This window comes from Sciurus carolinensis, chromosome 5 (assembly GCF_902686445.1).
Source record: "Sciurus carolinensis chromosome 5, mSciCar1.2, whole genome shotgun sequence".
In the NCBI taxonomy this organism is placed as follows: Eukaryota; Metazoa; Chordata; class Mammalia; order Rodentia; family Sciuridae; genus Sciurus; species Sciurus carolinensis.
The window spans coordinates 85,212,524-85,235,293 of record NC_062217.1 but is presented as its reverse complement, the minus strand read 5'-3'; the positions used below and the strand labels follow the sequence as shown (position 1 = coordinate 85,235,293).

The 22,770-nt window shown below is 33.2% G+C and overlaps 1 protein-coding gene across 6 annotated transcripts in view; it reads right to left on the bottom strand.

Moving 5' to 3' along the window:
- Zdhhc20 (zinc finger DHHC-type palmitoyltransferase 20) overlaps nt 1–22,770 on the bottom strand; it is a 67,268-nt gene that overhangs the window by 18,223 nt on the left and 26,275 nt on the right. For all 6 annotated transcript variants that reach the window (XR_007108733.1, XR_007108734.1, XR_007108735.1 and 3 more), the window contains 6 exons: nt 21,318–21,344; nt 16,683–16,786; nt 9,457–9,577; nt 3,818–3,887; nt 2,628–2,660; nt 1,345–1,465 (listed from right to left, as the gene is read on the bottom strand). Coding sequence is in view for 3 of the 6 variants with exons in the window: in XM_047552529.1 (XP_047408485.1) it covers nt 1,345–1,465; nt 2,628–2,660; nt 3,818–3,887; nt 9,457–9,577; nt 16,683–16,786; nt 21,318–21,344 (476 nt within the window). In the remaining 3 variants the exon portion in view is untranslated. The remainder of the gene's footprint in view (nt 1–1,344; nt 1,466–2,627; nt 2,661–3,817; nt 3,888–9,456; nt 9,578–16,682; nt 16,787–21,317; nt 21,345–22,770) is intronic.

The window sequence follows — 22,770 nt, the reverse complement described above, 5'->3', positions numbered from 1 at the left end:
CACATTGATTTTAGACCTAAGTTTTGCAATGAAATAACAAAAATTCAAAGATGACATTAATTTTCCTACCCTGGGCAAATGATAGATACATAAATATAGATTTTGTTCCCATTATATCAGATGAACGTAGGAAGAACAATGTAAAGAAAAGAACATGACACTGATTTGAGACATGCTGGTTTTTATGATGCCTTCATCATGTCAATGTTTAAAAAAATAGCAACTGGGGACTGGGGACTGGGATTCAGTAGTGTCAGTGCTAGGGCTGAGGCATGCCTGTGAATGCCACAGATGTATATATGACCACCAGAAACAAATTAGGGATAACCAAGACTGTAGAGCCAAGGACTGAACCTACATTTATAGGGGCTGAGAGAAAAGTGATAAATAATAGCAAGAAATTTAAGAGTGTTTAAATGAAGGGAAAGTTTTAATTGTATTTAAAAATTATTTCTAAATTTTAATAAAATAGTACATAAACAAAAAAAATCAAATAATGCTAAAAAGCTACCACTGGAAAAAAAACAGTTTTCTACAGCACCTCCATCAGGTAGTAACTTTTCATGTTTTTGGCACTTCCCCCCCTAAAGTACATAATTAAATACTTAAAAATATTTAAACTTTATTATTTATTTCAATTAGATTACTATCAGCACATGGTATGCAAAATTCAATGGAAAACTGTAAAAAAAGCATGTCTCACTTAAGAGGCAACTACCATTAGCAATTTTTTAATGCTTTCCTTCAGAAGACAATATATGCTTAAATTCATTTTCCTATAGAAATAGGAGTATTTATGTGTTCTTTTGGGTCTTTTTTCTTCCAGATAATAATATATCTCAAAGATCACATCATTTGTCATAAAGCACTTCCTTATTCTTTCTTAAGCTATATTGCATTCCTTTGTATAGATCCATCATAGCATAGAGTCCCCTGTTGATAAAACATTGTTTTCAACCATCTGCCATTTTAAAAAATACTGGAAACTTTACCAGATAGGAAGCTTGTTAGCAGTTGCCTGTGGCTAAGGATATCACTTTCATTGTAAAACTGTAATAAGTCTTATGAACTCAAAGAAAGGCAATCATTTCCTTAAACTTGATATGCCATTGTTAGAGTGTAGTTAATTACAATTCGGATTACTCACGCTACATGGCATAATACCTTTACTTATGAATAAATGTGTATATAAAGGTAAATTGTAGCCCTGCCCTCTACACCATTAAAAATTCTAGCTTGTAAAATTAATTGTATCTACTTATAATAAAGAACAAAGTAATTCTTCAGAAACCCAACACCTTAAAAAATCTTTAATATGTGTTTTAGGATAGAAAAAAGACTTACCGTCCAAAATTTTATAAAGTACTCTAAAACTGATGTAGCCACGAAAAGGCAATATAATAGGGAATACAATAAAAACAGCATGAAGAATTTGTAATTAGAAAATCCCACACAGTTATTCACCCTAGAAGAATAAAGAAAGTCACACTATAAAGATAAGAAAATACAAATTCGTAGAAATAGAAAGATTCTAGAATGGAGGTTGTGAGAGGGAGGAGGGAGAAAGAAATGGGGAATTGTTTAAATGAGAGGAGTTGCAGTTCTGTAAGATGTAAACATATTGGAGACTGTACAACAAGGTAAACACTACTGAAATATATACTTACATATACATATTACTTTCTCACTTGTGTACAAGAACTAAATTCTTTCAAATGGTCAAGATGATAAATTTTACATTATCTGTTTTACCATAATAAAAAAGAACCCAGATAATTGATAACACTTAAATTATTATTACTTGGAAATAGCCATTTGTGAAGCAGCAAGCAATGTCTTAACTATGGATATGTGTTTTTAATAAATTCTATAAGGAATTTGGAATTTTAATGTTAATTCTTTTTCTTTTTTTTTTTTTTTTTGGGTGCTGGGGATCGAACCCAGGGCCTTGAGCTTACAAGGCAAGCACTCTACCAACTGAGCTATCTCCCCAGCCCCTAATGTTAATTCTTAACACATCAATATCTGTGGGTTAATAACATCACAAATATTTTTAAAATTTTTTTTAGATGTTGACGGACTTTTATGCTATTCATTTATTTATATGTGGTGCTGAGAATTGAATCGTGCCTCCCAAGTGGTAGGCAAATGCTCTACCACTAAGCTACAACCCCAGCCCCTAGAAAATATTTAAAAAAAAATTTTTTTTAGTTGTATATGGACACTATGCCTTTATTTAATTAATTTATTTATATGCAGTGCTGACGATCAAACCCAGTGCCTCACACGTGGCCAGACAAGTGCTCTACCACTAAGCCACAACCCCAGCACTCTAGAAAATAATTTTAAAGGAAAACATTTACTATAAATATGTCCTTATGCATATAAGCACATATATAAGTAGATCAATCATAATATCTGTAATTAAATTAACCTTAAAAATATACAATACTGGGGTTGGGAGTGTAGTTAAGCAGTAGAACATGTTTGGTATACATGTGGCCCTGGGTTTAATCCCCAGCACCAAAAAAAAAAAAAAAAAAGGAATATTGAAATAAATCATTCTAAATTCTCTCCTTCCCACCTCTCCACCCTCTTATGCCATTTCTTCTGTTTTTTATACGTACCAAGGACAGTGATGATCCATCTTAAGAATACATCTAAGAAACAAATAAGCATAAGAAAATCCATGCAGAAAAATTCCCTATTTTGTCATAATTTTATTTTATCTGACTTAAAAATTTCCCTTTAAAACTATATCTTAGAGAACCAACCAAGAAACATTAGGGCAGAGATAATTTCTGGTATGGCTACAAGTACTTCCATAGTAAGAGGTCATAATTTTTTTTTTTACACTGGGAAGTAAGCTGAAAATATTCAGTTATACTATATCATATTAAATGACATTTTAATATTCAGATCTGGGGATAATACTTCATATATTAGAAAAACTCAGCTTGAAAATAAGTTGAAGAAGGTAAAATGCAAACATTGATCCCTTTGTTATTTTAAACATCTGCAGATCATAAAAATAAAACTTTAGAAGCAAATATATGAAAACATTAACAGTGATGGGCTTAGACATAGTTATTTCTCCCGTTTCATAAAAATTCACCCCATTGATAAACCACTATTTTTTTAATCTAAAGAAAACCAAAATGAAACCTGAAATTTGCCCTCCTATTGGGATACATATTTTGTTTGTATAAACTATAGAGAATCTCAAATAATACAACCAATGAGTAACCTAATACCTAGAAAGTTAAGTAGTTTGCCTAATTAAAGGTAAGGATTAGTTGTGATTCCCAAACTAATAATCTTTCTTTTTTTTTAACATACTACATTCTCAGTTGTGTACAAGAACTAAATTTTTTGAAATTTTTCTGGTTAAGATATTACAAATGATAACTGAAAATAACTGTGAAGTTATTTTGGTTTTTTTTTTTAGGATTTTAATATCAACATCAATTAAAAAAAAAACACGAGAAAATCATCAGAATAATCTTTCTAATCCAGGAAATAATGTTTCTTTCTCAAGGGGGTTATTATTACTTGTTCATCAATATTACCTTAAGCACAAGCATAGAAAGCACACTTAAGAACATCCTATAAACTAGTTATGAAGCTTATCAAAGATTACTTCTAGGTATATTCTAGCTTACATAAATATTTTTGTTAGTTCTTTATGCATAGAAAATAAAGGGAGAGGATGAAATACTTTGATTAAGTATAAAATATGAAAAATGTTCCTTCCCTCTCCCTTCTGTCACCAATATTCAGTGCTAGGTTTAAATGAAAGCAAATAAGGAACACTTACCTGTCGCATCCTGAGCAGTGATGTGCCCGATCAGGCTTAATCAATTGACATTTTTCACAATATCTGATAGCTATATGGAAGAACAGGAAGATGCAGAAGGAGGCACAAACTTAGCTAATTTGAGCACAATCCTTAACATTTTAAAATAAACAACTTTGGGAAATTGACAACTAATAATCTTAACCTAAAACAAAAATGGACTGGAGACTTCTCAAATGAAAATGTCAGGAGAGAAATGAACCCCAGAACTGTACTGTCCCAGCAGTTTTTTCAAATTAAAGGAAGTAAAAACAAATTAAGTTAAGCACAGAGGTGAGCAGAGCAACTAGTACAGAACTCAGATTTACTAAGTGCTTAATCTAGTGTTTTTTTCTATTATACCACAAGGTCTATAGTAAAATATCAAAATTTATACTTTATGGCATTCTACAGAACTTGGTTTTAAAATTCTGAAATATATTTAGTTTAAAAAAAATACATTTTTTTCTTCCATTCCTAATTCTCCAAATAGAGAATACATTTTTAAGAAAAAGAAAGAAGTGTTTCCCACAAAATTCTACTATATTCTACTACTGCTCAATTCATACATTTATTCCTTCAAGATACTGAGCACCTACTAAGCGCCAGATATTGTTCTAGGCAAAAATCTCTGCCTTCCACCGTAAACATACATTGGAGAAAAGATAGCCTCTTCAACAAATGGTGCTGAGAAAACTGGAAATCCATATGTAGTAGACTGAAATTGAACCCCTATTTCACCCTGCACAAAACTCAATTCAGAGTAGATCAAGGACCTGGGCATTAGACCAGAGACCCTGCGCCCACTAGAAGAAAAAATAGTCCCAACTCGCCATCATGTTGGCTTGGGCAATGATGTCCTAAATAAGACTCCTAAAGCACAAGAAGTAAAATCAAGAATCAACAAATGGGATGGTATCAAACCAAAGAGTTTCTTCTCCGCAAAGGAAACAATCAAGAATCTGAACAGGGAGACTACAAAATGGGAGAAAATCTTTGCCACTTGCACCTCAGATAGAGCATTAATCTCCAAGACATATAAAGAACTCAAACAACTTAGCACCAAAAAAACAAATAACCCAGTCAATAAATGGGCGAAGGAACCGAATAGGCACTTCACAGAAGAAGAAATACGAATGGTCAACAAATATATGAAAAAATGCTCAATATTTCTAGCAATTAGCAAAATGCAAATCAAAACTACACTGAGATTTCCATCTCACCCCAGTCAGAATGGCAATCATTAAGAATACAAGCAACAATAAATGTTAGCGAGGATGTGGGGAAAAAGGTACACTTAAAGAATGTGGTGGGACTGCAAACTGGAACAACCCCTATGAAAAGCAGTATGGAAATTGCTCAGAAAACTTGGAATGGAACCATCATTTGACCCAGCTATCCCACTCCTTGGCCTATACTCAAAGGACTTAAAATCTGCATACTATAGTGATGCAGCCATATCAATGTTTATAGCTGCTCAATTCACAATAATTAAGCTACGGAACCAAACTAGGTGCCCTTCAACAGATGAATAAAGAAAGAAACTGTGGTATATATACACAATGGCATATATATGGCATATATGTGGTATATATACTCAGCCTTAAAGAATGAAATTATGGCATTGCCAGTAAATGGATGGAACTGGAGAATATTATGCTAAGCAAAACAAGCCAATCCCAAAGAAACAGGCCAAATGGATGTTAATTCACAAGTGGCTGGGGTAGGGGGGAATAGAGGTATTTTGGACTAGAGAGAGGGAAATGAAGGGAAAAAAGGGGGTATGGGGGTAGGAATGATAGTAAAATGAATAGGACATTATTACCCTATGTGCATATATGATTATATGAACTGTGTAACTCTACATCGTGTACAACCAGATGAATGAGAAATTATACTTCATTTATGTATGATGTGTCAAAATGCATTCTACTGTCATGTATAACTAATTAGAACAAAAAAATACACATGTATGGATAAAAAAAGAAATATAATTGGATTTGGGTAAGGATAAAGAGTATTCTTTTATTCATTCAATGAATATTTAGAGAATTTACATGTGATAAACATCACTAGATGGCTGGAAAAAACGGTAAACAAGTCAGATTTGCTTCCTACCCCTATGATTCTAGGTTTTAAATGGGATGAACTTGGTTTTTCATGAGTTTGAAGGCTTGGATAACAGGTCTTTCAAGAGCAATGCAGTAGAAAGATGGAAATACAACAATGGAACTCTAGTGCAATGAGCTATAGATACTGAATTGAAAGGCACATGCCAAAGTGAATGATGAAGTCTAGATAATAGTTACTGGATGCTCTGGGACATAAGTTTGCAGTTCTCCACCTGCCCCCTGAAATAACAGAAAGAATGCGGCAGTCAAAAGTGTAGCTAGATCACAGGTTATTCTTTTTTTTTTTTTTTTTGGTGCTGGGGATCGAACCCAGGGCCTTGTGCTTGTAAGGCAAGCACTCTACCAACTGAGCTATCTCCCCAGCCCCTCAGGGTATTCTTTAACATGTAATCCTTGTGTGCAGCTGTAACTCAACCCCTCTGCCTGGCACAAAAGTCAAGGTTTGGAATGTTAGTGCTAGTATAATAAGATGCATGCATTTGTTCTAATTTAAGTTAAGAAGAAAACTATTAAATTACATTAAATGATCACAATACTGTAGTGTCAAAACTCCATGGTTAAAAATGATAGCTCACGGGATAGTACAGAATGGGAATAGTGAAGAATGGGAACAAGGCAACCTTGTGAAGTTGAAAAACAGAACACAAAAACTGGGAAGAAGGGTTTACAACTCATTTTCTGAATGGATAATAGATGACCATATGGCTTGAAAAAGTACAAAGAGAAATTCAGTGCAAAGTCTCCTATCCCTGTACTTTACCCCAATACTCCCCTGTATGAAAGCAACACCAATAATTTTACTAATCTCTGGTATCTGGAAGGCCCATTTCCTTCAATATGCATTAAGTCTATAATAAGAAAAAGAGGTTCCTTCAGAGTCTCGAATTTTAGGCAGTAAAAATGTATAAAATAGTATTCAAGAGAGTGGACTCCACCTGAAGTCAGAAGAGAGGATATAAACTCCACTCAGGGACTTTGGCTACCTCATTGTGCCTCATTTCTTCATCTCTAAAATGGGCACAAGTATGACACCTCTCTCAGAGTTGTTAAAGTGCTTAGCAACATTCTAGTATAATAATGGGTATCATCTGGACAAGAGGAAAGCCATTATAATTAATAAATAAAAAGTAGTAAGGTTTTAAAAGCAAAGTTTTCATGTTGATGGCTCTTTTAGTTTGATGTGCTTTTAGAAGTACATGTACTATTCTGAAAATAGATGATGATGTTATGAGCAGGATTTTCTGAAAACTACACTTACCCAAATTTGCCTATGATCTCAGGGACTCATAAATTCTCTGGACTCATGAACTTTGGGTTAAAAATACCTTAAAGAATTATAACTGCTAATAATTATTGTAAACCAGATTTTTTCAGAAATAATTGTAAAGAAGGGTTATTTTAAGTTAATTTACTAAAAGATTTACTGAAAATAAAATTTGCTGAAAACTTATTACACACCAAGGTATATACTAGGTGTTTTACATATGTTATCTCATTTTATAGTTGACTAACTCTGAGATGTAGACATTACTATTCTCATTTAAAAGTGATAAAACTAAGGCTTAGGAAGTTTAAGTGACTTATACTGCACTAGAAAGGAAAAAGCTAGAATTTGATGCAGTCCATCTTTATTATTATTAATTATTTGTTTTGGTACTGGGGCTTGAAGCCAGGGCTGCTTTACCACTGGGCTATATCTCACATCTTTTAATTTTGAGACAGTCTTGCTAATTTGCTGAGGATGGCCTCAAACATGCAATCATCCTACTTCAGGCTCCTGAGTTGCTGGGATTACAGGCATGATCCACTATGCTTGGCTTCAACTTTTTATTCCATGCCATAATATATTAGTTATGTAAAATGGACAGTATTAAGTGCATTTTTAAAAGTCAATAAAAAATTCCTTCCTAACGTTTTGCAGACACTTTAAACTTCCTTGAGCCACAGTTTGTCATAGCTACACAAAAGTAAAGATCCTTCTAGTTCTCCTTGGAGTAGAGAAGCTCAGTGAGTTCTGGAGTTAGAACACCTGGATTTAAACCCCTGGATTTTTTTTTTTCATAGGTAGTCTATATGATTATTATAGTTTGGATATGAGCTTTCCTCTCAAAACTCCTGTGTTAATGCAGAAATGTTGGAAGATTAAATTATTCCTCCTCAGAGGACTGAACCTCTGAAACTGTGAGCCAACAATAAACTTTTCCTCCTCTACTTGTTCTTGTTGGTTATTTTGGTCACAGCAACAAAAAGCTGACTAGCACAATGACCTTGAACAAGTTACTTCATCTCTCTGTCATGTATGAATTCAGTTTGACAAGATTGCAGTCATTCTGAGTTGTAACTACCATGACTGACTCAGAGCAATACTAGTTGGTTTTTCCTGCAAAGTTTCCAAAACCATTAGTGATGTGTAGAGCTTTACAACTGGTTCAGGTACCCGGAATGTACCTGACTAGACATTAGAATAAGATAAACCTTGTACTTTCCAGCTTGGATGAAGTCACGTTGGCACAAAACAATATACACACCCCTCATTCTTAACCCAAACTGCAGGGATCCACTTGGTATTGCTACCCAGGACCATGCTTCTTTCAGTTACATTCTCCAATAAATTGCACTTGTGCAATCCTGGATCTGCCTCTTTTACTCAATCTTGCAACACCTCGGAGACAGTACTCATTTAGTGGGAATGGGTTATGCAGGAACAGTGTCTTAGTTTCTGCAACTGCAAAAGGGGACTCTGGTATGTACCTTATAGGGCTACTGTGAAGTTCATATGTGTAAAGCACTTAGTAACTGTCAAGCTTTTAATATTATCTAGTATTTGAATCAATTGATGAAGTACATAATACAATTTTTTAAAACTTCCTGTATTTAAATGATCAGCTTGGCTACTCATAGACTCCTCTCTATCATGAGACTAAAATCTTAGAAAAGGACACTGCTGTTATAGTCATATATCTCAATGGAGGCAGGAGTGCAGAGGAAACACCAAATGTTGTGAAGCCAGATCAACCTAAGCTCATAGCTTGGTTTCAGAATACCAGTTTTATAACCTTGAACAAGTTTCTTCCCCTTCATATCTTTTACTTCTCCCCATTTTTAACACATTCTCTCTCTTTTTTCTTTTATTACTCAGTGATGACACACAACAGTCAAATTCAAACCAGAATTTCCAAATGACAGTTTACTAGGAATAACAACAGAAATTTTTAGCTGTGAAGGTTGAGCCTAGGGGAAAAAAAATAGAGGAAAGATATTTTACATTAAAGTGAACACCTTAAAAATTATATTGATATATTTATATATTCATCTATATCTGAAATATCTAAGAAGATACAGACCAACAGGAAATCTTATTCCAGCAGATATTATTTATGGTAATCACTGTATATCCATATAACAGTCAAATCATAAAACATATCCTATCAAAAATAAACACATTTGAAAAGTCCTTTGGAAAGGAAAGTACAAGACTGTTTTTCTTACTTCTTGAAGCTGTTGTGGTATAGATAGGCAAGTCTCGTGCTGCTCTTCTCAAAATTTGTTGTTGTCTTTCATGGCTGAATTCCTTTTCATAACGTTCTTTGTCAGAATTGGACAAACAGAACTATAAAAAGAGAAACAATTACTAAATTAAAAAAAATCCTAAGACATTAACTATCATACTCAGGAAAATTATCTAGAATAGAAAGGAAAAAAAACCATTGATATTTTGTTTCAAGACAAAACTTACCTTCAAACTTACTTTCAAGTACTTTTTAATAAAAACTACATAGGTTAAGAAATATTTGTCCTTATTAATAATAGCAAAGAAAATGAACATACTTTTTTGCATCTTTGCTTTTTACAGATAAAAATTAATTTCCTTCAACAAAAAGGCTTAATATACACTTTTTTATTAGTAAAAACTTTGCTCTTTAAAAATTACTATCAAGAAATTCTAAATTTTTGGAAGAATATCCAAAGATTGCTTTGGGTAATAACTGAGATCACCATGGGGTACTACTAATTTCTGGCTGAAAGTCTCAATGAAATAAACAAGTCATTAATTTACTATTTTTAGTCTTTAAGAAGCTAAGGAATAATGCTACTTTCTCTGGAACTGTCAAAAAGCAAGCATTGAGATTCCTTTCCTTTATTGAGTTATTTCTGGTATTCCTTTCCTAGTGTTTTATTCCCATGATGTGGCCAGTCTTTGGTTCATTTCTTTTAATAACATTTTCCTTGCCATGTACTTATTTAGTTGTTGTTCTCTTCATATGTCACCCTAGCATTTTAAGGACCACCTCCCTTTTATGTCTTGATTTAATGTAACCAAGGAACTTTCAATTTCTATCGTCTATTTCAAATTTATTTTTTGCTTGAGACTTGCTCTTAATCATGTTTTATATTTTAATAGTGCTATTCCTCAAGTTGTATTAATTTGTAGGATTTTACTTCAAAAAGCCTAAGAAATCATAACTGGAATTTTACGTTTGCTTATCTGGTCTACTCACTAACTCAAATACAAAAACTTTCCCTACTAGCTGGGCATGGTGGTACACACTTGTAATTCCAGAGGCTTAGGAAGCTGAGACAAGAGGATTACAAATTCAAGGCCAGTTTTAGCAACTATGTGAGACCCTGTCTCAAAATAAAAAGGTCTGCAGACTGCTCAGTGCTAAAGCATCCCTGAGTTCAATCCCCAGTACCAAAAAAAAAAAAAAAAATCAAACCAAACAAAAAAACCTTCCCTTACTCTTGATGCCCCATCAGTGCTAATAGTTGTTAGTTTAACGATGCTGACTGTTCTGTTACAAATAAAGCAACAGCTTGTTATAGTATCGTTCTAGGTTGGGAAAGTTATGATTCAAGAGGGTCAGGGAATTCTCAAAGATTACAGAATTATTGGTATATATGACATTAAAATACAGGTTTCTGCGTTCTATTCTAGTATATTTTCCTCTATTTTGCTAACATAAATGTTCTTACTTTTTACAGATTGTTACCAAACCTAAATTAACAGTATATTTTATGAAGTAGAAGAGTCTATTTAGATTACCTAGCTTGGCTTTCAAAATTAAATGAACAGGACAGAAAGCAGTCAGCAAAGATTTACTGGACCCCAAAGACTTTGGAGACCACTTATCTAACCACCTACCACAAGGCAAGGATCTTCAGACTTCTGAAGATCTGTCAGAAGATTCATCCGCTCTTGAATATTTTCAGAGATAGAAAGAAAATCATATGGTATAATGTTAAAGAAATACTTGGACAGGAGAGGGTCTGATCAAATTTTAGTTTCCTGTAAAATCTCAGCAGACTCCCCTGGGGTGTTCCATTTCTAGACTGTGGTAGTATTCCAAATCTCCAAATGATTTATCTTCTTCCACTTGACAACCATTACTTCTCCTTAAGAACTAAGGATATAAAATTGAGAAGCTTAAATGAAAATTTCAAGAAATACCAGAATTTGAGAGAGGAATGGAACAAAACAAAAATTTAAAAAGGTTAGACTTTTGAAACTGGTACTGAAAGTCTTATTTTTCATTCAAAACTGCCAAACATAATTCAAATTACAAATATGCCATTACTATCTTAAATTCAGAGTTCAAATGGTTCCATTTAAATATGTTAGGCAATAGCTGAACTATGGAACCAACCTAGGTGCCCTTCAACAGAAGAATGGATAAAGAAAATGTGGTACATATACACAACAGAATATTATTCAGCCAAAAAGAAAAAAACAATTATGGCATTTGCCCTTAAATGAATGGAACTGGAGACTACCATGCTAAGTGAAATAAGCCAGTCCTCAAAAACCAAAGGCCAAATGTTCTCTCTGATATGCAGATGCTAACACACAATAAGGGGAGGTAGAGAAGAATAGAAGTACTCTGGATTAGACAAAGGGGAATGAAGGGAAGAGGGGAATGGGAATGGGAAAGACAGTAGAATGAATCAGACATTGGTTTCCTATGTCCATATATGAATTCAGGACCAGTAGAACTCTACATCATGTACAACCACAAGAATGGGAAGTTATATTCCATGTATGTATAGTTATATCAAAATACATTTACTGTCATGTATAACTAAAAAGAAAAAAATTTTTTAAAAAAACATGCGATTTACAAATAATAAATATATATGTGTTAGGCTTAGGGATATAGCTTGGTGGTAGAGCATACATACTCAGCATTCATGAGGCCCTGGGTTCAATTCCCAGAACTCCAAGAATTAAAAATAAATTTAAAAAACAAATCATAAGTACACACGTGTATGTATGTGTATGTTTAAAGAGATGAGGTATCACTATATTGCCCAGGTCAACATCGAACTCCTATATTCAAGCAATTCCCCTGCCTCCATCTCCTCAGTAGCTCACACTACAGACATATGCCACAGTGTCCAGCCATAAATATATTAAATACCAATTAAATATAATTAAATACATTGTTCTCAAGTATCATGGATTCAAAGATAAATAAAAACACAATTTTTTTTTTTTTTGTGGTGCTGGGAATCGAACCCGTGGCCTTGTGCTTACAAGGCAAGCACTTTACCAACTGAGCTATCTCCCCAGCCCTAAAAACACAATTTGACTTTAAAAAGTATATTACCACAGACTAATAGGAAAGCTAACCATGTAAACAAAGAATTAAAATATACAAATCAGTATAAGCACAACATCAACAAAATTTAAGAATTAAAATCTTACTTTGGAGTTGGCAGGGGCTGTCAAAGAAAGTTTGGGGATTTTGTTTTGTTTTGTCTTTTGGTACAAGGGGTGTTTTACCACTGGGCCATATCCCCAGTCCTTTATATTTTTTCTATTTTGAGACAGGGTCTTGCTTAGTTGCTGAGGCTGGCCTCAAACTTGAGGTCATTGTACCTTAGTCCCCAACTTACTGGGATTATAGGCATGTACCTTTGCTCCTATTGTGGAGACAGCTGTACCTAAGCTAGCCTTTGAAAGATAGACAGGAATTTTTCAGGAAGACAAAAGGAAGATAATCTTGGCAAAAGGGAATAGCACATGGAAAGTACAAGGGTGCAAAAAATGGTGTATGGTGGTGGGTTCAGTTGGTAGGGTGCTTGCCCTGCAGGGCCTCGCAAGCACAGAGCCCTGGGTTCAATTCCTAGCACTGCCAAAAAAAAAAAAAAAGAAAAAGTACATTTAGGGCAATATACTGCTTGAGTACAGGGTTTGAGTTGAAGCAATGGAAATGAAGTAAGTTTATGAAGAGTCTTGGGTTCTATGTGAGTGAGCATAATCTTTATTATATCTTGCCGTAGGCTGGCAATCTCTACAGAATTCTAACCAGAGAATGACGGAACTCTTTTTAGAAAGGATGACACCTGGTAATGAGAGATGTCTCCTAACTATTCACATGCTACCTCCTCCTCATCATTCTTTCACTTAGGTTTTTTATCAATATGCCTATTATATACCATGTCTGATCTAGATAACGGGAATATAACAGTAAACAACCAAGAGTTTTCCTTCACAAAACTCAGTGGAAGAGATGCTTATAAAGGTCCCACCTTGGATGTTACTTCCTCAGGAAGGATTTCTGTGGCAATACTACCTAAAGTAACTTTTCCTCCCTAAAGTAGCTTTTACTAGTTTATCATATTAAGTTCTTTTTCTAAATTTCTCTCGATTTTCTAAATTTATCACAATTTACAATCATTTGTTTACATATCATTTGTCCCTGCCTTAAAACACAGACTATCTTTCTTGTTCTTTTTATTCTCTGAGCCTAGCAGTCAGACATATAGTAGGTGATTAATAAGTACCTGTTGACTGAAAAAATAAAAACAAAACATGTTTTACAACTTAGCTTTCCTAAATATTTAGTTGTTGCTTTTTATAAAAAATAATTTTTTCCATGTTGATGGACCTTTGTTTTGTTCACTTATTTATATTTGGTGCTAAGAATCAAACCGCGTCTCACACATGCTAGGCAAGTGCTCTACACTGAGCCACAACTCTAGACCTAGTTATTGCTTTTTTAGATCCAATCAATTTCCCTAGGCCCGATTCCCCAAGCATTCTGTAACCTCTGAGCTAACAGAAATTAGTACCAATCTCACAGCTTTATAATGACTTCTAAGACACCATCTCAATCAGCATACTGTAAATTTAGAGAACCTTAAATTTGTGTTCTTGGCTGTCACTAGGGCTTAGCTTGGTTGGCTCTTTTTTAAAAAAAAAAAAAAAATTGGTTGGCTCTAGAGAACTGAATAACTAATTCAACATTTATTGAATCTGACACTAAGTGTCAGATTTTGTATGGGGGGGGGTCCAATGGTGAATAAAATGGAAATATCATTGCCCTCCCAGAATTTATAATTTAATAAGGTAATGAATATAAGTAAAGAGGCAATTACAGTTCCACAATAGGGTAAATGGAGAGAGTACATCAGGGTCACCAGATAAAGTCTTGGACATTCAGAGTACATACAAAGGCTTAAGGTCTGGGCTGAATGCTAAATGGATGAAATATGTCAAAATAACAATCAAAGAGGGAAAAATCGCATTTAGATAATAGCATTTACTATGTGCTAGGCATTGTCTTAAACACTCTACGTATATTATTAATTATATATGATTTCTACATAAACATATAATTAACTTATTCAATTCTTACAATTCTGTGGGGTATGTACTACTATTGCCCTCATTTACAGAAGAGGAGTTAAGAATTTAAGTCTCCAAATTCACGCAACTAGAAAATGGCAAAGGGATAAATTAAACCTGGACAGTTTGGCTCCAGAATTTGAGTTCTCAGCATCTACACTATATTGCTTCTCTCAAATATTACAAATTGTTTTCTCTTTCAACTTCCTATTTTCTATAATAGAAATGGTTTCCTTTTTACACATGTTATGTTTTCAATAGTGACAAGTACTAGTAACTGATAAAATTGGGTCCTTTGCAACTTAGAGATTAAGAAATGGATGGTATTTTGTAATATAACTTTAAGGATTGACTAACCATTATCAAATATCTAAAAAAATATATTTGAAAAAAATACAAGTTCAATTTATGGTTTACTTTACCCCTTAGAACAAAAGTATCTAAAAGAAAAAACAAGCAAAGGACTGTGTGACTTTTTCTACTAATGTTGAATGTACATATAACATATGATATATCAGTTCTATTCCTAGGGACCTATGTAAAAGAACCACAATATAAATTCCCCAGGGGACATGTACTAGGATGTTTATAGAAGGCCTATTCGTAATAGCCCTAAACTGAAATCCTCCCTAAATGCCCATCAATAGTAGACTTGTTAAACAAATCTGTATTATAAACCACAACTGAACAACAAACAATAATGAAAATAAATGATCTACTATTATATGCACCAACATAGTTGAATCTCACACAAAAAAAATGCCAATGAAAGAAGTCAGACACGCAAGCATATATTACCATGACTACTATATATATACTATGACACGATTCTGTTCACATTGGGGACAAAATCAGGCAAACTTCATCTATGCTGTTAGAAGGCAGGAGAATAATTTCTTATGGGTGGTTAGAAGGAAGCATGAAGAGACTGATGGGGTTCTGGGAATGTTCTGCTTCTTAAAGCTGGGTGATTACACAGGGGTATTCAGTTTGTGAAATTTCATCATGTGTACTTAGGTATACTTTTCTGTATATATGTCCTCCATTAAAAAGTTAAACAGAAGTTGATACTATTTTTACATATTTTGATATAATTTTTAATGAATTTTGAAAAATTTAACATGCAAGGGAAAAATATTATAATCATCATCTAATATCTGAGTACTAATCATGTAGCAAGTACTATGTTAAAAGCTTTACCTGGATAAACCTCTCTTAATCCTCATAAACATCCTACAGAGATAGGTACAATTGTTAGCTCCATTTAACTGATGAGAAAACTGAAGCTCAGAGAAATTAAGTAATGTGCTGGAGTAGAAAATCAAACTCAGATAATTCTCATTAGAGAATATATTAACCATTTTGCTATACTAAATTTTCAGTGAAGAACTAAGCTGGATATGTCAAGGTAATAGAGAAATACTAGAAAATCATCTGTATTATTTTAGTTCCAAGTAGAACCTCCAATTAGGAGAAAAAACTAGTCACAGTAAGGTGTAGCAACCAACAACCTAAACAAATTCTTCCTACAATCAAACTTTAATTCAACATATTTATTCATGCCTGCGAAAATGTAAATAAATATTAAGAGGTTGTTTTTTGGTGCCAGGGATTGAACCAGGGCTTAACCACAAAGCCACATTCCTAACCCATTTTATTTCTTATTTTGAGACAGGGTCTCACTAAATTGCTCAGTCTGGTTTTGAACTTGGGATCCTCCTGCCTCAGCCTCCAGAGCTGCTGGGATTCAGGCAAGCGCCACCATGCCCAGTGTTAAGAGGATTTCTAAAAATCAACTCTACTTCCCTAACTCAATTCTATCCCTTATGACTTTTTACCAGCAATATAACGTATTTAATTTAAAAAAACAGAGCACGTGAGCTAAGTATTATTACAGCTAAGCTACGCCAGTGAATGGTATCTGAAAGTGGGCTGATGATTCACATTCACAGTACAGAGTTACCAAGAAATTTTATGAATGGAAACGAAACAAAAGCATTATGTACAGTTTTAACATAGGTAACACAAGGGAAAACAATTCCATAATCAGTTAAAGCATTTGGTAATTTACCAACATTAAATTTACCTCTTTGGAGGGGGAAGCGGGAGATGTGAATATTGTCATCCAATAGGACCACACAAACATAACAAAGAACAGATGGAAAGCCACAAGGTAAACAACGGTCTTTCCTGGTAAATAAAAACAAATAACATTTCATTGAATCCAGGTGAAAACAGGAAAAAGGATTACATTAAAACACAATATGTGGGTCAGGAGACCTAATCCAATAAAAAATTTAATTTAGGACATAATAAAACATCAAATATATAAACTCCTTTATCTTCATGATGTAATATTACTAGATTTGAAGAAATATTCTGTTCCTGTATTTAAGAATTATCAATATGGTTTATAAGTAAAGATTGCAGCTGGGGAAGAGATTTGATTATAAAGTTGCTGAGAATTTGAGCTAAAAAAAAAAATTTCTTTACTCACTGTATTTCAAGCTCTCCCTAAACAATAATTTTAAATGACTTAAAAATTATTCAAAATGACCCATCACTATGAACATTAAATTCAAGGAACTGTAAACTGAGAGTAAATAACTTGTAATCACCAAGAATAATAAGTAAAATTGATTAACTTAATCCCTGTACAATTTGCAAAAAGTACCCTAAATTTAATTCCACTGTTTAATGTAAGTTAACAAGAAAACTTTTTGGTCACTCTGAATTTCTACCTTAACTGTTTCCCAAGTGAATTCATGTAACATTTCAATATCTTTATCTCCAAATTTAATTTACTGATGTAACTTTTAAAGTTTTCTATTGTGTTCTGTAGTTTTTCTATGTGAAAGAAGCAGGACTAGTTTCCAATAAGCAAGAGTTATGTACTAGGTAGTTGAACTATTTTTTAGTTTGTAATGCAGCACCAAAACCCCACTGAAGATAACAAAGTATAAAGCAAAAAGGTCTTTTTAAAATACTTTTTTTTTTTTTTTTTTTTTTTTGCGGTGCTGGGAATCGAACCCAGGGCCTTGTGCTTGCAAGGCAAGCACTCTACTGACTGAGCTATCTCCCCAGCCCTTAAAATACTTTTTAAAAGTTCAGATCAAATATTATTTCTTCCACAAAAGTCTTCTCCATTACTTTCAGAATTCATTGCATTCTCCAATCCATTTGCTTAGACTTCAATTAAAGCCCCTTTCAATAGTTAGTTGCCTAATTCTGATGAACAAATGTATGAAAGACACAGTAGTGCCTGATACATAATAAATCCTCAACAAACACTGGCTATTATCATTATTGCCCAAATATCTTAATTCTTCTTAGTTCCTGTGCATTCCCTATATCAGAGTTTCTTAAGTTTAAGAAGTGATAAAGTTTTCACTGTTGTGCAGTTAAGTGAGAAAAATTAACTTTTTCTACTTTTATTAGAAAAAGCTTTTACTATAAAGCTAACAGATTCAATTTGAAGTCCTGACCTTCTTTAGCCTGAGGTTATTTTTCCTTGTATTTTGGTTTTTAAAAAAATGTTCATTCTTTTTAAATTAAAAAATGATAAAACTTGACAACCTTGTTAGAACCCAACCTTTTTTTTTTTTTTTTTAATTGTACTAATTCATTTCAGAGACTGGAACCTGGGGTTACACAGCTGACTGATAAAGGGAACCAGGGCTCAAGTGACTCCCCATATCTCCTAGATAACAAGTACAATTATTTCCAACTCTAGCTCCTAAAATTTCCTTCAAATCAATTTCTTCTCATTGTTTTCACTGCCAGTGCCTAGGCTGCTCATTTTATTTGGATTGCTGCAAAAGTAAAACTGGTCTCCTTGCTTCCTGTCTCTCTTGCTTCCATCTCCATGGTCAATGCTAAATGTGTTGCTCTAGTTTCTTCTCCCTATGGACTGTGAGAATTCCTGGAAAGTAACTCCATCTGCATGGCCAATGCATCCTAAAAAAACTCTGGAACTTTACAGTCACTATATTCAACTTTAGCTACTCAAATAATCATTCCAACCTATTAAAAGCCTCTTAGAAAGCATATATTGTAGGTTTTATTTCCAACCCTCACAGTAGTCTTGTGAGATATTTTTTGAGTTCACAAATATAGACAATGAGGTTCAGAGAATTGAGTATCTTGTGCAATATCAGTTACTAAATGATAATGCCAGAATTCAAACCCACCATCTGTTTGATAAAAATCCAAGGTTCTTTTCATAGTCATCCCTAAAACTAAATTTTCCTCCACTTTTTATTAACAATTTTTTTTTTTTTTGTACCAGTAATTGAACCCAAAGGTACTTAACCACTGAGCTACATTCCCAGCCTTTTAAAATATTTTATTTAGAAACAGGGTCTCACTTGAGTTGCTTAGGACCTGGGGTTGGCTTTGAACTAGCGATCTTCCTGCCACAGCCTCCCAAGCTGCGGGATTACAGGCTTGTGCCAAATGTGCCTGTTTCTTGACTTTTTAAAAAAAATTTTTTTTAACCTTATCTAAATATCATTCTACTCCTGAACCAACATCTGCTGCCAAAATAAAATCCTAGCCACAACTTCCTTCTATTTTGAAGTGTGCTCTATTCACTTCTACTACTATTGACACTGAAAATTCTGGCTTCTCCAAATTTGCATTTCTTTATGCTTTCAGCACCCTCTAGGGTCAAACCAAAATATAATGAACCCAAAGGATTCCAAATCATTGTGTCATTTGTTTTTCCTTTGGAAAAGCATGAGGGAGCTTAGTCCTCTATTGTGACACCAACTGTGAGACCACTTAACAACTTACTCTGAATGTTATTTTCATCTAGTTTATTTTTTGCCTGTCCCCCAAATTCAACCAAGCTTGTCATTCCTCACCTAAACACTGCTATATCACTTTGAGATAAATGGCTACACTAAGGTCTTAAAACTTCTCAAGCATTTACTTACAACTAAGATAAGCAGGCAAAACAATAGATTCTTGAAATATTTTTAACATTTAATATCTTTTAGAATATTTCTGCTCTACAGGGCAATAAAGCAAACAGGTTGCTTTAAAATACATTAATTCTCAGTTAAATGAAAAAATAGATAATAAGCCCTTAGTATAATGTTTGGAATATAATAAGTATTTAACAGATGGTAGTTATTAAATTATAACAAAGTAAATATAATATTCTTTATTATATAAATAATGCTTTTTAACCAAGTTCAATTCATGTGATGGTTAATAGGTAAACTCTTGGTCACATGTATAAGCTGTAAGCTATTGGTTACAAATAATATGTAGGTTAAAATTTTTGTTAACTAAGCAGGTTAAAGCTCAAAGAAAAATCTGAACCTATCGATCAAAAAGTGTAGGTTCAAAAGTCAACCTGTAACTGAATTAAAAAAAGACAAAAAAGTTATCAGAGGATTCTTTGAGAGACATGGTAAAAATAACCCAAAAGATAATAATATTAAAGTTCTTTCATAAGAAACTCTAAATTCTCTTTCTTATCTGTACTTTCAACATATAGGAAATAGTTCTGATGTAAAGGATAGGCCTGCCAAGATGGAGTTTGTTTCTTCTATTACTGAAAAATTAGATTTAGGGGCAACTTGAGATTTATATGCTTAATATCTGATTAGCTTCAGTAATAAGAATAAATTGTCCAACTGTTAAAAGAAATTCTGGGTTTTTCTATGTCAAAATAAATTTTTATTTTGAAATCTGATCCTCAATGGATTTCTGAAGTTTTCTTTTATTCTGGTGAAACTGTGAGAAAAGATTTTTTTCCCTCTAGGTATTGTCTCTTTGATCAGTCATTATAAAAACTTTAATTTCTTTGACCCATAATACAATTTACAAATTTATTTATTATTATTTTTTTCTAATTTGTATACTCACTTGAATCATTGCCTGCATCTTTAAGGAACAAAATATGCCTTTTTAAAAAATTTTGATTCATTGTACACAAATGGGGTACAACTGTTGTTTCTCTTGTTGTACAGGAAGTAGAGTCGCAACATTTGTGTAATCATACATGTACATAGGATAATGATGTTTGTCTCATTTTGCTATTTTTCCTTCCCCCAAAATATGCCCTTTTGAATAATCTGATTCAGGATTTCTCAAAATTACATGTGCACAGAAATCACTTAGGAACCTTATTAAAAGGCAGATTCTGATTTAATGGATGTGGAATGAAGTCTGAGCTGCTTCATTTACAAGCTCATACATAATGGTGACGTATTTAAAGATTATATCCTAAGAAGTAAGGATCTTGGCAAAACCTTGTTTATGTGACTCATTAACAATTTACAAACTTAAAGTCTAGTTATTTTATTAAATATCTGTGAGTAGGAAAGTGCTATTTTCAACAAATGTGTAAGCAAGAGAACCACCAATGACATTTAGACATAATGAAAGCAGAAATCCCCCCCTCAACTAAAACTCACATTAAGAATTTAAACAGAGTTCTGAAGAACATACAACACAGATCTACATAAATTTACACAAAGAAGTTTGAGTACTAGGTGCCTTACAAAATAATGGCTACTTCAATTTATACAATACAAATGAGAATAAACTGAGTGGGAACAAACCACATACTACATATCTCCCTTAATTACTTAAAATTTAAAGATACATATTTTCTTTTTGAAAAACAAAAGTACTATCACTAAATAAAAAGTATGTGGAGAGAAATTAAGATACCATAAGTCTTAAAATAAGACTACAAGTGCCTTACCAGTTTCTTCATTTCCAGAAATAGTAACTAGAATAGAAGAAAAAAAACAGTGAATATACTTACAACATATTGTACACAAATTTAAATTCAAGTTGAATATTCATCTTAATATCATTTTCATAAACTTCAAAACATTAAAATAATGAAGTTCAAATTCTTTATCATTAACCCTACAGTCACTTAAGAACTTTGTTAATTTTAAGTGTATTAACATAATTATAGCTGTGACATTTTCTTTAGCTCTTTGCTTAATGAAACCTTAAGAATGAATAGAACTGTTTTCTATCATACTCATAACTTAATAATTAGTCTGTGATGCACCTTACCAACCAACCTCTTTGTGAAGGCCATACTCAAGATGAATTTTCTTTTTTAAAAAATTGATGCATATTAATCATATTTAGGGGGTACAGTGCAATAATTTAATACATACATATGATGTGGAATAGTCTCAATCAGGGTAATTAGCATTTCCATCTCCATCTTCTAATAGATTTATTATTTTTTTGTGTTTAGAGCCTTCAAACTCCTGCTTTCCAGTTCTTCATAAAATATATAATAGGTTGTTGTAAACTACAGTCATCATATTGTAGTGTAAAACACCAGAACTTACTTCTATCTAATAGTATTTTGATCCTGTTATACAATGTTCCTCTCTTCTCCCTCTCCTCTACCTCATTCTAACTTCCAGTAATTACTATACTATTTTCTTTGAGATCAACTTTTTTAGCTTATACATATGAGTGACAACATGTATCAGACAAATTTATTTTTAACAGGAAAAAAAAAAGTAGAGGAACTTACTCCTGTAATTTTTAGAGTGTTTTCTTTGAATACCCAAATACTCAAGAAATTAAACTAGGCACAGAAAAATTAATTTATAATTTATTATTTACCTCTTTTATGCTTTTTCCATTTGTATTACTGTTTTTTTTTTTTTTTTTGATACCAGGCATTGAACCCAGTGGTTCTTAACCACTGAGTCACATCCTCAGTCCTTCTAAATTTTTTATAATTTTGAACAGGGTCTCATTAAACTGTTGAGGCTGGCTTTGAACTTTGATCCTCCTACCTCAACCTCTGGAGTCACTGGGATTACAGGTTTGTGCTGCCATGCCTTGCTATATTACTATCTTAATGGATACATCCAACAACCACTTCAGTCTAACCCTGACAAGTCAGGAAATTACAATTTACTCTTTCCTTCTGGATGTCCAAACAAAGTCCTAATGATTCTAAATCTATTTTAAATCTGTCAATTCTTCTTCGGTCCCTACCAATGCCTTCCTCAAATGCAACAGCTTATAGCATCTTCCCACTATCAGTTTAACATATCCTTACCACCAGCAAATATGATAGTTTGAATACTCTTCAACACCTGAGTCACATTCAGAATAAAGTCCAAAATCTTCAGGGTAGCAAACATTATAGGTCTGCTGTAATCTCTACCTCT